Raw genomic sequence first — 13,434 nt, forward strand, 5'->3', positions numbered from 1 at the left:
TGACAGGAGTGTGGGGTGGGGTCTTTCTAACAACCAGCAGGCAGCTATACTTGTTCCTCATCATCAATAGGTAAGAGCAGGAGAGTTAGAAGTCATGGAGAAGGTAAAATTAGTGAGTCAGTGTTCTTTTGTAGTCTTCAGTAGGGGCTTCAGGTTGCTTACTTTCCACCTGGAAATCTCATTAAGGGAGAGATTTGTGGACGTTGTTTGAGTCAAAATAAGTTCCATGGTCAATTAAGTTGTTTAAGAAACATACTCAGGGTGTCTCTCATTTGTTTATGTTCTTGGTGGAGCTTAGAGCAGCTCTTACAGGGTCTTCAGTAGCCAAGGGAAGTGTTGCTGGAAATAAATCAGCGCTGCTAGTTATGGACAACAATCACTATTACTCCTTGAAAAAAATCGTAACAGAAAACATTGTTCTTGATGTTAGATTTTTTTGGGGGGAGGGGAACCTTCTCCTCAAGTCATTTTCTTATACATCCTGAATATCCAGAATGCAGGCGTTATGGATGCCCTCATCCTTGGGATGATGTACAAATTGCTCATGGGTATTTTAGGAGGGATGTTGATTCAGACCACGTACTCAGAGAATCCTGATACTTCCGCCACCACGGATGATGATGGCTAGTCCTAAAGGAGCCACTGTAGCCTGCAGTGAAACACCCTAGCCAGCTGTCACTCAGAATACCCAGGGACATAAATAAAGTGTGGACCTTCCCCCCATAAAAATGCTGGACTAGCAAGAAGGTGCGGCCCTCTCCGTGAGTCTCTGCCACGGAGGCACCTCAGTGAGTGTAGCTCACAGGCCGTGTGGAGCTTTGCCACGCTAATGTGTACCTGCAGCTACGTCATCATGAAAGGCTGCAGGGAAGGTGCTTCTCTGACTAGCACCCCCTGAACGGCACCTATTCCAACCGGCTCTGTCACCTCTCAGCACTGCTTTTGAAGTGTTTCCTGCGGCCGCCATTTTCTGGTCCCGCCTCTCTGGCCATTCCTTCCTTGTTTCACTTCTGGTCCCTCTCCTGGTGGCTTCCGGCTCTCTCCTGCTGCCCCAGACAGCACCAAGCCCTGGAGCCCAGGGCGAGGCTGAGAGCCCACGCAGGGCTCAGACCCGGCCCCGCCATTATTGAGATGAAGAGATAGGAAAGCTGTTCCAGCAGACTTACTGTGTTCCTGGGGCGCCTCTGCTTTCTCCTGCTCCAAGCTCTGTGCTGCCGGAGTCACCTGAATTTTATGGCTGCCTTTTACTTCCTTGCTCCACAGCCTATCTGTTATCTTTAATTAGTTCCAAAGTCCTTTATCCTCCCTTCCACCCTCCAGTGCATAAACAGTCGTAATGTTTGAATGTGCTTCCACACTCCCTCTCTTTTGGTTTGGGAAGACAGCCCTGACACTTTCTTGGGTCCCAGTTGCACTTTCTGGTACTTATTCGTGTGAATATCCTATTGGGTGATGGTTGCCAATACAAGGCACAATCCCTAGGCAACTTGCCACACACATTGACAACAGCCAGATGGGTCTGTGATCTATTCAGGTTGTCGCGCTTCGTTAAATTTTTTCCTCATACTTCCTGACCTTGTCTTTCATAGGTTAGTTTTAAAAAGAGTCTCAATCTGTGGTCCACAGTTTGAGGAGTCTCCGCCTGCATCAGACATGGCGACTCCATGTTTACCGGCCCAGACGTGTAAAGTAGATCTGAGGGCACATAGGCGGGGGAGGGGAGCCAGCAGGCTTAGGGCTCCTGTTCCATCTCTAGAAATAAGTCAGACTTTAGACCTCAGCCACTGGTGATGACGCATGTAGCCGTGCGTTTATAACAGTTTAGGATTGCTTGAGAAGTAATAGTGCATGACATTTAGATACTTTATAAAGGAGGTTTATATTACAGAAATCTTGTAACAGACTTCATTGCCATTTTATACACTGGGACCCCAGTTTTCCCAAGGGGAACGATCTGGTAGTAATCACACATTTAGGAAGCGGCAGAATTCAAAGTGAATCTGAGCTCAAGCCCTGTTCTGACATGCGCACGGCACCTGCAGGGAGCGGGGTCTGGGTCTGCAGGTCACATGAGAGCGCCGGACAGTGGAAGCCGCGAGGTGGTCACGCTGGTGAGGAACGCGCGCTTCCAGGCATGGCTTTTCATGAGGGTGGAAGCCGATGCGTGGGCCTAACTGCAGCCTGGGAGGCCAGCGGGGTGCAGACCAGCAACTGTGAGCTGCGGGTGACAGATGTCACCAACAGGAGTCCTTCATATGTAATCTTTGCTCTTTTGTCTTAAATTTCTTGCATGTTTGGGGCAAGAATGCTTTTATCCTTTTTTTCTGAGACATCAGGACATTACCTTGGAACCCTGAAGAGGCAAGAAAATACGTCTTTCTGCTTCTCTGCTGACCCCATGCGACTAGATAGCAGGTGAATGCATTTGAGAGATGTAAACTCCATAAAGGCACAGATTTTGGTGCAGATTTTGTCCGTGCTGTTCCCTGCTTATCTCCTCATACTTAGAAGAGTAAACGTCTGAATTTGCTAAGTGAATATGGCCTTGTATCTGTCTGTGACTACAGATTTTAGATCTTGCACAATTCCCAGGTAATTCCTCACCCCACTTCCCAAACTATTGAATCACCCCCTCCTCCCTTTTATGACCAAACACTCCAACAGCAGTTTTCTCTCTCAGCTTCAATGTGGTCCTGCCACTTCCACTTTTCAGTGAATTGGATTGCTTTATTTCCATCATACAGTTCTAAAATTGTTTGCCCTAATAGCTGAACCCAGTGGCTTCTGTTCAATTTGCATTTTTAAGGATTTCTTCGCGACTTTTGCTTTCCCGCTTCCTGTCCCTGTGAGATATTGGTCCTATTTCAGCTTCCAAGACAGGACACTCTCTTTAGTCTCTGATATGTTGCAAGTTCAGGAGCTTCCTGGGTATAATTTGAAGCCACTGAGGAGGCCCAGGACAGAATTAAGAAAGGTTGGCCACTCTATTTTTGGTAAGTGACAGGTTTCTTTTTTCAACACAAATTTTATTTTATTCTTTTTTCAACACAAATTTTTAAGGTTTCTTATTTCAACACAAGTTAGATTGGTCTAACTTGTATGACATCATTTGATGGGGTGGGTAGGCTCTGAGAACGTGCTGCTGTGTCAGCCTCAGAGTAAGATGTTTGTAATCCGTTGCTAACTGCATCTCATTATTATTACCTTTCACTTTTCTTAAAGCCAGGGTGCATAAGGAACTCCAGTAAGGGTACACATATGGCAGGAATGGGAGACAGTTTAGGGAACAGGTTAGACATTTATCTCTTTTATCAGGAGCACAAAGAACACACTGGTGAGGGGGAAAACCAGTTACTGCTGCTACTACACTTTTATGCAAGGAAAAGGCCAGAGAGAATTCAATGGCCCGAAGAAGCCCCTCTAGCTTCCCTTTTCTGCGGGACACTGTGCCCATGATGGGTACATTGGCAGCGGGGGGCTGTGCTTTCTTCATGAAAGTCAGAGAGGGGTGGGGAGGATACACGCAGAGTGCCTCAAGAAACGGGGTGAGCCTATCTCTTGGAAGCTATGAACGCTAATGCTTCAAAAGGGGGAAGAAAGTAGAGTTTCAAGGGGTACTTTCAGTTTCTATTGGCAAGGGCGCCTCATCTTGGGGAGGTTCTGGGAAGTTTATTTCTGTTTCTTCTTCTTCTTCTTCTTGGATTGGCATAATCTCAATCTCTTCTTCATTCGGAGGCTGGGAAGATACTTCAGTCAGCTCAACCATTTCTTCTTTCATTTCAACTACCTGTTCTTTTTTGTCTTCAGCTGACAGGAGAATCACATTCTAGAACACAAAATCAAACACTTTTTTTGACCTTCACCATTGACATGTTTCTCAACAATCTCTGTAAATATTTATCAAATTCTTCCTATTTTTAAACTGTTTGTGATAGTTCCCGCATACCTCCTAGGTGTGCAAATCCTTTTCAAATCACTTCCACAATTCATCCTCAAGACCGGGGACATTTATCACTTTGCCTGGAGTGACCACATAGTATCCAGGAAAGAACATTCTATTCATAGGGAAATTGAAATTCTGGTTCTGATTTGCCTTTATTGGAGATAAGCTTGAGGTAGTAACCTGCAGTCTTTACCCCTATTTCCTTCATCTGCAAAATGAAGGAGTGAATGGCGATTTGAAAATTCTATTCTAAATCCAACATTCTTGGTGCGAAGCACTGGGTAATAGTTCTGACACCCAGAGGGTCAGATCTCCCAGCTGCGGGGGCTCTTTGAACCCCCACAGTTTCAGAAGAGGGATTCCATGGTAAGGTGGGCTGGGGAAAGCAGGAGCACTGAGGAATGATGGGAGGACTAATGTATCGAATCAGCCTTCACCCTTCAGCCATCCCGAAATCTAAGCGCAGAATCCAAATCCTAAGCCATACTAAGCATACAGATCCACACTAAGCATAGAATCGTGAAACTGAGACAGAACTCAGGAGAGGCACGCAGGGACAGAACTATATCCAGGTTTAACCTTTAGACTGATTTCCAGTTTCAGGACACTTCCCCTCATTATCTGTAGTTTCTGCTTCCCCAAAACACAGCAAGACCATTTCATGGAGCTGCCACTCTCCAAGTCTCATCAGATCACATTCTCTGGAACCTTGGCAGATGGGACTTTCCTAGCGGGAAGTTGTGGGCAGCGGGGCCCCCACTTACAGCTTTGGGTCTGGAGCACATTTTCTTCCACTCGGTCTCAACGGTGCCGGCGGTCACGAGCTTCTGGAGGAAGACGAAGACCAGCATGACGGCGAAGATGCTCTGTATGACAGAAGAAGGAGGGTGAGGATGTAGTAAGGGATGAAAGAACATGGCTGGTGTCAGGAGTGACTGTTCATCACATCAAATGCAGAAAAGACGGGTGACTGTGAGAGCTACCGCTGTTTATAGCCCTAACCCTTAGCACAACATTGGCATGGAGCTAATGCCTGTGGCTGATGGAGAGTATGGTGTCATAATTAGCCCAGGAATCAATTCTATGTAGAAAGAATTATCACTGAGTTCCACATTAGCTTGTACTTCCACACTCGAGACAGACATTTTTCTAACCCTACCCTGAAGAGTCCTTGGAGCAGACGATGTCCATCACAAGCTAAGTAGTTCTTCCACGTTTGTCTCAATCAATAGCAATCAATACCAGTGCTACTGATGACACTATTGTTGATTTGTGTTAAAGTAAACACGTACATAGCACTTACCATGTCTCAGCTGCTGTCCTAAGTGCTTTGCATAGAACAATTCACTAATTCCTCAGAATAGCCCTACAAGGAGATGCTGTCATCTTCCCCATTTTATAGTTGAAGAAATTGAGGCAGGGGGAGGTTAAAATGTTTGCTCTAAAGCCACATAGGCCATAAAAGCAGAAAGCCTGGATCCAGAGTCGATGCTCATAATAAAAAGGTCAGACTTCCTCCTTGCAAAGAAATCTCCTCTCACACTTACCAAGAACACAGATCTCATGCTATAACAGTGTTGTGTGGACAGGGAGTTTTCCTCGGCAGGGTCAGCTTGTTGACAGTTGTAGATGTTAAGATATGGAGTGGAAACTTTAATAAGATGCAGACTCTCCATTTTAAAAAAATGGGAAATGGTAATATTAAATATATCCATGATCAAAAGAATTATTCCAGAAATGGCAGCAAAGAGGCTGAGGGAGTTCATCATCATTTTTCCTTTGATCTGAAATAAGACACGAAGATTCATGAGCTGGGTTTGGTTTCCACTTGGAGAACCTAAGCTGGGAAAAAACTCTAGGTCCCTCTCCGCTGACTCAGAAAGGTACCGCACCGAGCCTTCCCTGGTGTCGCAGCGGGTTAAAACACAGCACTAAGAAGCTTAAGCCACTTCTGCATGAGTTCAATTCCCACCTGACCCGCCCGCTGCTCCCCTCAGCAGTGTACTTCGTCGATCTGTCTGCTCTGCTCCCCTCTTTGTCTCTGGTGACGCCTCTCACCCTCTGCATCTCTGGCCTGTACCCCAGTTCCACATGAAGAAATAAATAAATCTTAAAAAAAACAAAACCTATAATAAAAAGAAAAGAAAAGAAAAGAAAGGTACCACACCGAAGGCTCACTGAAGTTCTTCTCTTGGAGGTTTTTAACCTCTTTGTCTCTATAAAAATAACAACTTTTAGCTCTCAGTCCTGTCTCTTTCATCTGTTTCCTCCGTCTTATTTTATGCGATCATCATCCAACTCATTTGTCAGAGAAAAATTCTCAGTGACCTTTCATCCTGTATCCTTTTTTCTTTTTCCTGCCACAGCCTAGTAGGCATGCAATAAATACTTGCTGAGTAAGTGCAAGTAAAGGGTGGGCAGGTTCCAGCTGTTTATATGAGAAGGTGGAGGGAAGAGCGTGTGTTCTTACCGCAGTGAGATGGGAGAGAACAGCAAACAGAACTCACCAGATCTCTACCCTCCAGAGGACAAATAAAATAGCATCTCCTCTCTAGTCATCATCATCTCTCCAGCTGCAACCAGCCCCCCTCAACCTCCTTTCAAAATGCAAGTGGGAAATAATAATAATAATGAACAACTATATCCCAGAGACATTTTACGGGGGTGGAGTGGGGAATGGGATCAAAAATGGGGGGGGGGTGTGCACTGGACTATGGTGATGGCACAAGGGTGACTTGGTGCTGGGAAGCCCACGGGGGTGCCGACTGTGATGGAAAAAGGCACAAAGTGATGCAAAAATAAACGCTTATATTATTAAAAAAATACAAGTGGGGGCTGACGTCTGTGGATGCCGAGGCAACTGTGAATGTCCGACCTGTCTGGGGTGATAGAAGGCAGCAACGGTGTGGGTTAATGATCACTTTAAGACACACCTATTTCATTCCTGGCTGTGTGACCTGGACAGGGTGAGTCATTGGGCTGGCTATAGTTAGAAAAGAAAGCAACTTGATCTCCATCAAGTTTTTCCCTTCAAAAGTGAGTTTCAGATCACCTGAGAGGATCCCCCTCAATCCACTCCGTCCCTCACTCACTTTGGAAGTGGCTTTGGCTGGGAATAACTTAGTAGGAATAAAGATGCTGGGGGAGGAAATCTGGAACTGGACCCACCGGAATTGGGAGCTATTCCCGGGTGTAAAACTGTCCCTAGGGGGCCCTCCCTGGTGGTGCAGTGGGTAAAAGGCAGCACTGCAAGCAATCTGCAGCCACTTCACTGTGAGTCTGATCCTCAAGCCTGGGGGTGCCCCACATGGCTCAGCAGACCTCTCCTGACCCGCCCGCTGCTCCCCTCAGTCGTGTATTTCAGTCAATCTGCCTGCTCTGCTCCCCACTCTGTCTCTAGTGAATCTTCTCACTGCCCCTGCACCTCTGGACCGTACCCCAGTTCTGTATGAATAAATAAATAAATCTTAAAAAAAAATTTGTCCCTAGGGGCGACAGGAGCTGGGCCATCCCGTGGCTCTGACATGCTCTGAGGCCCCTGCATGGACATTACTCCATTTCATACTCATGACAGTGTCACAGGGTGGTGAGAAATATTCTCTCCACTGCATAGGTGGCAATTTAGAGGTGAACAGACTGGCTCAAGGTTACAGCTCAAGGTCAGCCAGAACTTGAGTTAATCACTCGTGGGGCAGCTTTTCTCGATGGTGGGGTGGAGCTCTGAAGAAAGGGCAAAGCTTTTGAAGATCTGCTAGTGTCACCCAGCATCCAGCACCCACGAGACCATAGCAGGCTCTCCACCTGCCTCTCTTCTGCCCTGTTTCTAGGGACATGTCTGATGTAGGTCTCCTTTCCAACTTCACTTTTTAATTTTTTTTAAGATTTATTTATTTCTGCATACAGAGCTGGGGTACAGGCCAGACGTGCAGGGTGGTGAGAGGATTCACCAGAGACAGAGTGGGGAGTAGAACAGGCGGATGGATGAGGTACACTGCTGAGTGGGGCAGCGGGGAGATAGGAGAGGTCTGCCGCGCCGTGTGGGTCACCTCCCAGCCAGGGATTGAAGCTGCGCTGAAGCGGCTGCAGCTTTTGCAGTGCTGGGCTGTAACCCGCTGCACCACCAGAGAGGACTCCAGTCATGATACATTTTAATCAACCAGTTAAATCTCCAGAACTGATTTACTGAGGAATTAAAAATCATCATGAAGATGCTCAGTGAATTTAAAGAAAACACAGATAACTAAAATAAAAATCAGCAAAACAATATCAAGAAATAGATACCATGAAAAAATAGAAATTTGGGGACTGAAGAATAGAAAAATTGAATTTAAAAACTTACTGGAGGGACTCAGCAACAGATACACAGATGCATCCCATTGGCTGTTTCTCTTAAGAACTCTGAATAGCTGGATGGATGCACCTCCTGTCTCTCTAAAGGGGTGCATTTCAACGGGGCAGTTTTTTTTTTAAGATTTATTTATTTACGCATACAGAGCTGGGGTACAGGCCAGAGGCTCAGGGGCGGTGAGAGGCTTCACCAGAGACAGAGCGGGGAGCAGAACAGGCAGACTGATGAAGTCCACTGCTGAGGGGAGCAGCGGGCGGGTCAGGAAAGGACTACTGCACCATGTAGATCACCTCCTGGGCAAGGATCCAACTCATGCTGAAGTGGCTTTAGCTTCTTAGTGCTGCGCTTTAACCCGCTGCGCCACCAGGGAGGGCCCTCCAACTTTACTTTTTAAGAACTAAAACCACAACAGCATTGCAGAAGATCTTTGGCCTTTTGGGGCTGAGAGATATTCTGTGCCACCAGGATGCCAGGAGCCTTTAAGAGTCCTTGTTTTCAACTGAGAAAATAGCTATTTCTCTGCCAGGTGGAAAAGGACATAGGATTACTTACCAGACTCATTTTGGAACTTTTCTCTGCAGCTACCAGGAGCGATCCAGAAATGATATACTATAAAACAGAGATGGGGAGTGGGAAGGCGGGGGAGGAAGGAAAAGGGAGAGGGAGATCACGTCTAACACTGAGAAGGGCTTGTAGAACCACGACCCACCCCTGCAGCCACTTCCACTAAACTACCCAACACCCTGATCAGATTCACTCAAGTCCTGCTTCTTGGTTCACCAGACCCAGGTCTTTGGCTCATCCAGGGGGTGAGCTGGCAGAAGACCAGAGGCAGAGCTCACACTTCTGCATCAGTGAATATGTGTGCGATGAATACAGAGGTTTCCTTTCTCAGTATTCTTTTTGTAAACCTGTGGAATGGCCCTTTGGCGTGCAGATTTCAAGGTTTTGACCACTGAAGGGTGAGTTGGAGTGGAAGGAAACTCTGGGCCTGAACGTCCCGGCGCTCGGTGAGATGCCGGCCGCTATAGGGCGTGACCAGGGTCTTTCCCTGTTCCGTTGACAAAACAGCGTCGCTCCCAGACGCTAGACGCAATTGCAGTGGCCAGGCGAATTCACTACCCGCGGGGTTTGGGTCTGTGCACCCAAAATCGCCATAAGGACAGCTCTGCTGAGGGGCCCAGGAGCATACTCGGGGGCAGGACTAAGTTCACCAGGGCAATAACAACTAAGCCGGCGTGTAGGGAGGAAGCTCAGGTGGAGGCCAGTGGGATGACCCTGCCGCCCTTTGCGTTCTGAAACCCCCTGTTCCTACAGTCCAGATTCCAGGGCTCCCTCTCCCCAAGACTCGACACTGGTTTGGCTGATCTTTCCCCAAGTAGCTTCTCGTGGGGCATCCTCCTCCGAATCCACACCAGGCAAGGCCACTGGCTCTGAGCCCCAGGACTCAGAGTTTGGTCAAGCTCTTTTTCCTAAGTCACCTGAAGGGGGTAACCTGCTTCCTCCCACACACATTCCTCCATTCAGAAATAATCTGGCCTATTCCTGTGGCACATTGTGCAACTGTTGGCCACAACATTCCCCACTCACCATAATGCCTCCCCAGATCGGGTACCAGAGGGCCATGCAGATGGGGGTGTACACCTCCATGTGCACCAGCAGCAGGCTGCCCAGGGCCAGATGGAAAAGTCCATTCATGATCTGCACGGCCTGGGGAGGGAAGAGGAGGTGGGGGGGTCAACTGACTCCAGTCAGAAAGCAAACCGAAGACCTGAGACCCGGCTCCTGACCTGGGCTGGGTGAACTGAAAGGCAGCAGGGAAGATGCGAGACCCGTGTGTTGTTCAGATCCACCCCAACTCCTGACATCAAAGGCATCCGTGCCCTGGAGCCTGGGGACAAACTGGGAAGGGTGAACCCTGCGTGGGGGGGGACCCAGACTCAAAAGGGGGCACCAGGGCACCGAGACCATGGATCTGTACACCCGTTCGGCCTGCTGTGTCAGAGGTAAAGAACACTGCAGGTGGGATCTAGAAACGTCGAGGTGGACTGGATTCTGTACCTGGCCCAAACATCTCCACTGAGGGCCCGGGAATCCCTAGGGTAGGAACCAGGGCAGCAGACTTACCCCCAAAGCCTTAGCTTCCCTCAAGAAGAAGCTCTGTGTGGGGCCCACGATGGGAGACATCTTCCTGGGAACTAGCTTTTGGGAGGGATGCACAGAAATAGGGCCTCTGGCAGGCTCTGCCGGGAAAGCCACGCTCATGGAATTCCTGGGTGTTGTCATTACACTCTAGAGCCCCCTAAAAGTAAAACAATAAAAAGAGGTGAATGAGGATGGGGTTTTCCGCAGTCTTGCACTGGGCACCTGGACCCTTTCCTCCTCACCTCTCCACGGGAGACAGGCAGGCAGACAGACAGACGGACGAGCGTGGTGATCTCTATAGATAAAACAAGCCAGCAGAGGAGGCCAGCGGGCCCCCCTGGGCCCCCCAAGTCCCTGCCTGTTCGTCCTCACTCCTGGCCGCTTTGCTTTGATGTTGGAGAGCGCTTTCTGCATGGCGCGTCCTGTCCTCGGCCCTTGCTTGTCTGCTTTGGGCCACTGACAGGTTAGAGTGGGGACTGGCTTGGAATCCGGACAGGCTGAGCCCTGTTCTCCCTCCGCCTCGAGCTCTGTGACCTTCCCGATACTCTACTTGCTATGACGCGCCAGGAAGTCTCTTTTCGATTCTCCAGTCTGCAAGTTCTTCCTGAGGGCAAAGCGAGGCTCCTGATGAAGCTGGTCTCCGGGGACTGCTGTGGCCCTGAAGGGACCGGGGGGCTGTGTCTCCGGCAGGTGGGACTCAGCTGCACAGAGAAGCATCCCCTGAGCCCACCTTCTGCTGTACCTCCTTTTTCTCTCCAGCACCCCACGATTTGAATCATGCCATTGAGCACTCACAACTAGGGAGAATTTTGACTCTGCTGACTGACTTCTTTATTGTCCGTCTCTGCCCATTCCCTATCCTTCCATCAAAGCAGACACCTTGTTTTCTCCTGTCCGGTTTCTAAACAGGCCTGCCTTTAGCCACTAGGTGATTGTTATTGAAGAAATAAAAGTCGGTAAAGCCCCAAACTCTGACTACGTACTGCCTATTTGTTATTCTGATTCCTAGTGTTATTATGACTTGTATGAGCATTCATTTCTATTATTTCATCTAGAAAATGAGATCAATACCCCTCTTGAAGACACAGTGTGAGAAATAAATCAGCATCAGTGAAAATGCTAATATGGAGAAACAGTAGCCAGAGCTATTTGGCTTTAGGATTCACGATATTCATTGCTGAACTTGACAGTGACGACCAAGGTCATTTCCAGCTTACACATCTCAAGACCCTTCCTCTCTTTCCAACTTGTGCTTCCTGTTATCTGTTTATAACAATGCCTTCCTCAACTTCTGCCGGGGCTTTCCGGGGCCCTGGGAATCTCTCTTTGGTCTTGTTTTCTTTGACTGTCAGTCAGGCAGGGCCCTGGGACTGTCCAGCTCACTGAAGTCACACAGAGCTGGGCTTCTGGGATGCTACGGGACCAGCCTCGGATGGAGCCTCAGGCCCCCAGCTCGTACTCACCCATTAGTTACAAAGAGCGCTCATATCTGGCTTTGCATTTGCGTCTCATGCGTCAGGTAAGGGGTGGATCCTAACAAGGGCACAGAGAAGCCATGGAGCTTGTCCAAAGTGACATGACAGAGACTTAAAATGAGGTCTCGGGGCCTCTCTGTGGTGCAGTTGTTAAGTCTCAGCACCATGAAGCCACTGCAGCGCAAGTTTGATCCCCCCAGGGAGTGACCCACAGGACACAGCAGACCTCTCCTGTCTCCCCGCTGCTCCCCTCAGCAGTGTATTTCAATATATCTCCTGTTCTGCTCCCCACTCTGTCTCTGGTGAGTCTTTTCACCTCTTCCCATCCTACGCCTCTGGCCTGGACCTTTGTTCTTGTATGCATAAGTGAATAAATCTTTAAAAAAATAAAGTGAGGCCTTGGGCATCTCTGTGCAGACTCTGTGGAGAGACTGTTCTGCTCCCAGTGGGGATGAGGCCTCTAGCCTGTCACTTGTCAGCTCCCCTTCTCCTTCAGATAATGTGCTGTTTGGCTGACTATAATTGACAGAATATCAGTTTGGACTATGGGCTGAAGGGAAGAGGAGGCCTCTGATGGAGCTCACACCATCTACATGGTCAGATGTTGTGTGTCTTCGGGACCTGCTTGGTGCCGACACACTCCAGAAGATCAAAGAAGTTGCACATTAATCAAGTCCACTGAGGGGCTCTCAGAATCTGTGCTGTTCATTTGACAAAGAAATTGCAACCCTGGGATGGGCTTGCTTGTCCAAGACCCCATCCCGCATGACAGACCAAACCAGAGCCCGCTGTCCCGGGGGTTTGAGCATGGGGCTTGCACCTCTGGCCACCGGGACCTCACAGGGACAGCTGAGAGCCGAGCATGTGCTGTCCCCAGGGGAGTCTGGCATTTACTTCCAATCTCTCCGGGGGTGGGGGGGGGGAGGGTCTGTGGATGTGAAAATGGGGCTTCAGAGAGGCTAATGTCCCCCTGACAAGGATGGAGTGAGTCTGGAGTCACCACCCTCCTTGCCAGGGGATTAGCTCCAGTGGGTCAAAGCCCGGCAGTCAGCAGACATGGGAGCTGGCTGACCGCTTTAGTTTCTCTGCGTTAGTCAGCTGCTTACGGCTGTGTTCTCAGTCTTCGCTATTGGTGAGCTCAACCTCTAACGTAAGCAAGTTCTACTTGGGCTCTATCTGCAGTGGTGTGAGCTAAAAATAACCAAGGCTTGGGGCGGGTGGTGGGGGAGATGTTTTCTCTGCTAAAATGTCTCAATGGCAGTTATAGTTCTACAAAACCCTCAACAAGTATTACTGTAAAGAAGTAGATACATGTGCCTCCCTATTTCTCTATGCTACTTTATTTTTCATGGAGATAATCTTTTCAAATGGTTCATGTATTTTTTTTTTTTATGCCAGAGCATTATAGACTGACTGGGTAATGAAAAATTTCACTCTACATACATAAAACTAGACACCTATTTCTAAGCTTTGCCCTGTTTTATTTTATGTATTTTTTTAGGGCTTATTTGTGCATACAGAAC

The 13,434-nt window shown here is 48.4% G+C and overlaps 1 protein-coding gene across 1 annotated transcript; it reads right to left on the reverse strand.

The window, feature by feature from the left end:
* Nucleotides 1-3,607: 3,607 nt before the first annotated feature.
* MS4A1 (membrane-spanning 4-domains, subfamily A, member 1) lies at nt 3,608-10,577 on the reverse strand. The gene is made up of 6 exons (XM_004682745.1): nt 10,419-10,577; nt 9,882-10,001; nt 8,844-8,900; nt 5,491-5,727; nt 4,708-4,809; nt 3,608-3,826 (listed from the first exon to the last, which is right to left on the reverse strand). Exons 1-6 carry the CDS (start codon nt 10,575-10,577, stop codon nt 3,608-3,610), a joined length of 894 nt encoding a protein of 297 aa, XP_004682802.1.
* Between the last annotated feature and the right edge of the window lie 2,857 nt (nt 10,578-13,434).

Source organism: Condylura cristata, unplaced genomic scaffold (assembly GCF_000260355.1).
Source record: "Condylura cristata isolate star-nosed mole 26May11 unplaced genomic scaffold, ConCri1.0 scaffold00015, whole genome shotgun sequence".
Lineage (NCBI taxonomy): Eukaryota > Metazoa > Chordata > Mammalia > Eulipotyphla > Talpidae > Condylura > Condylura cristata.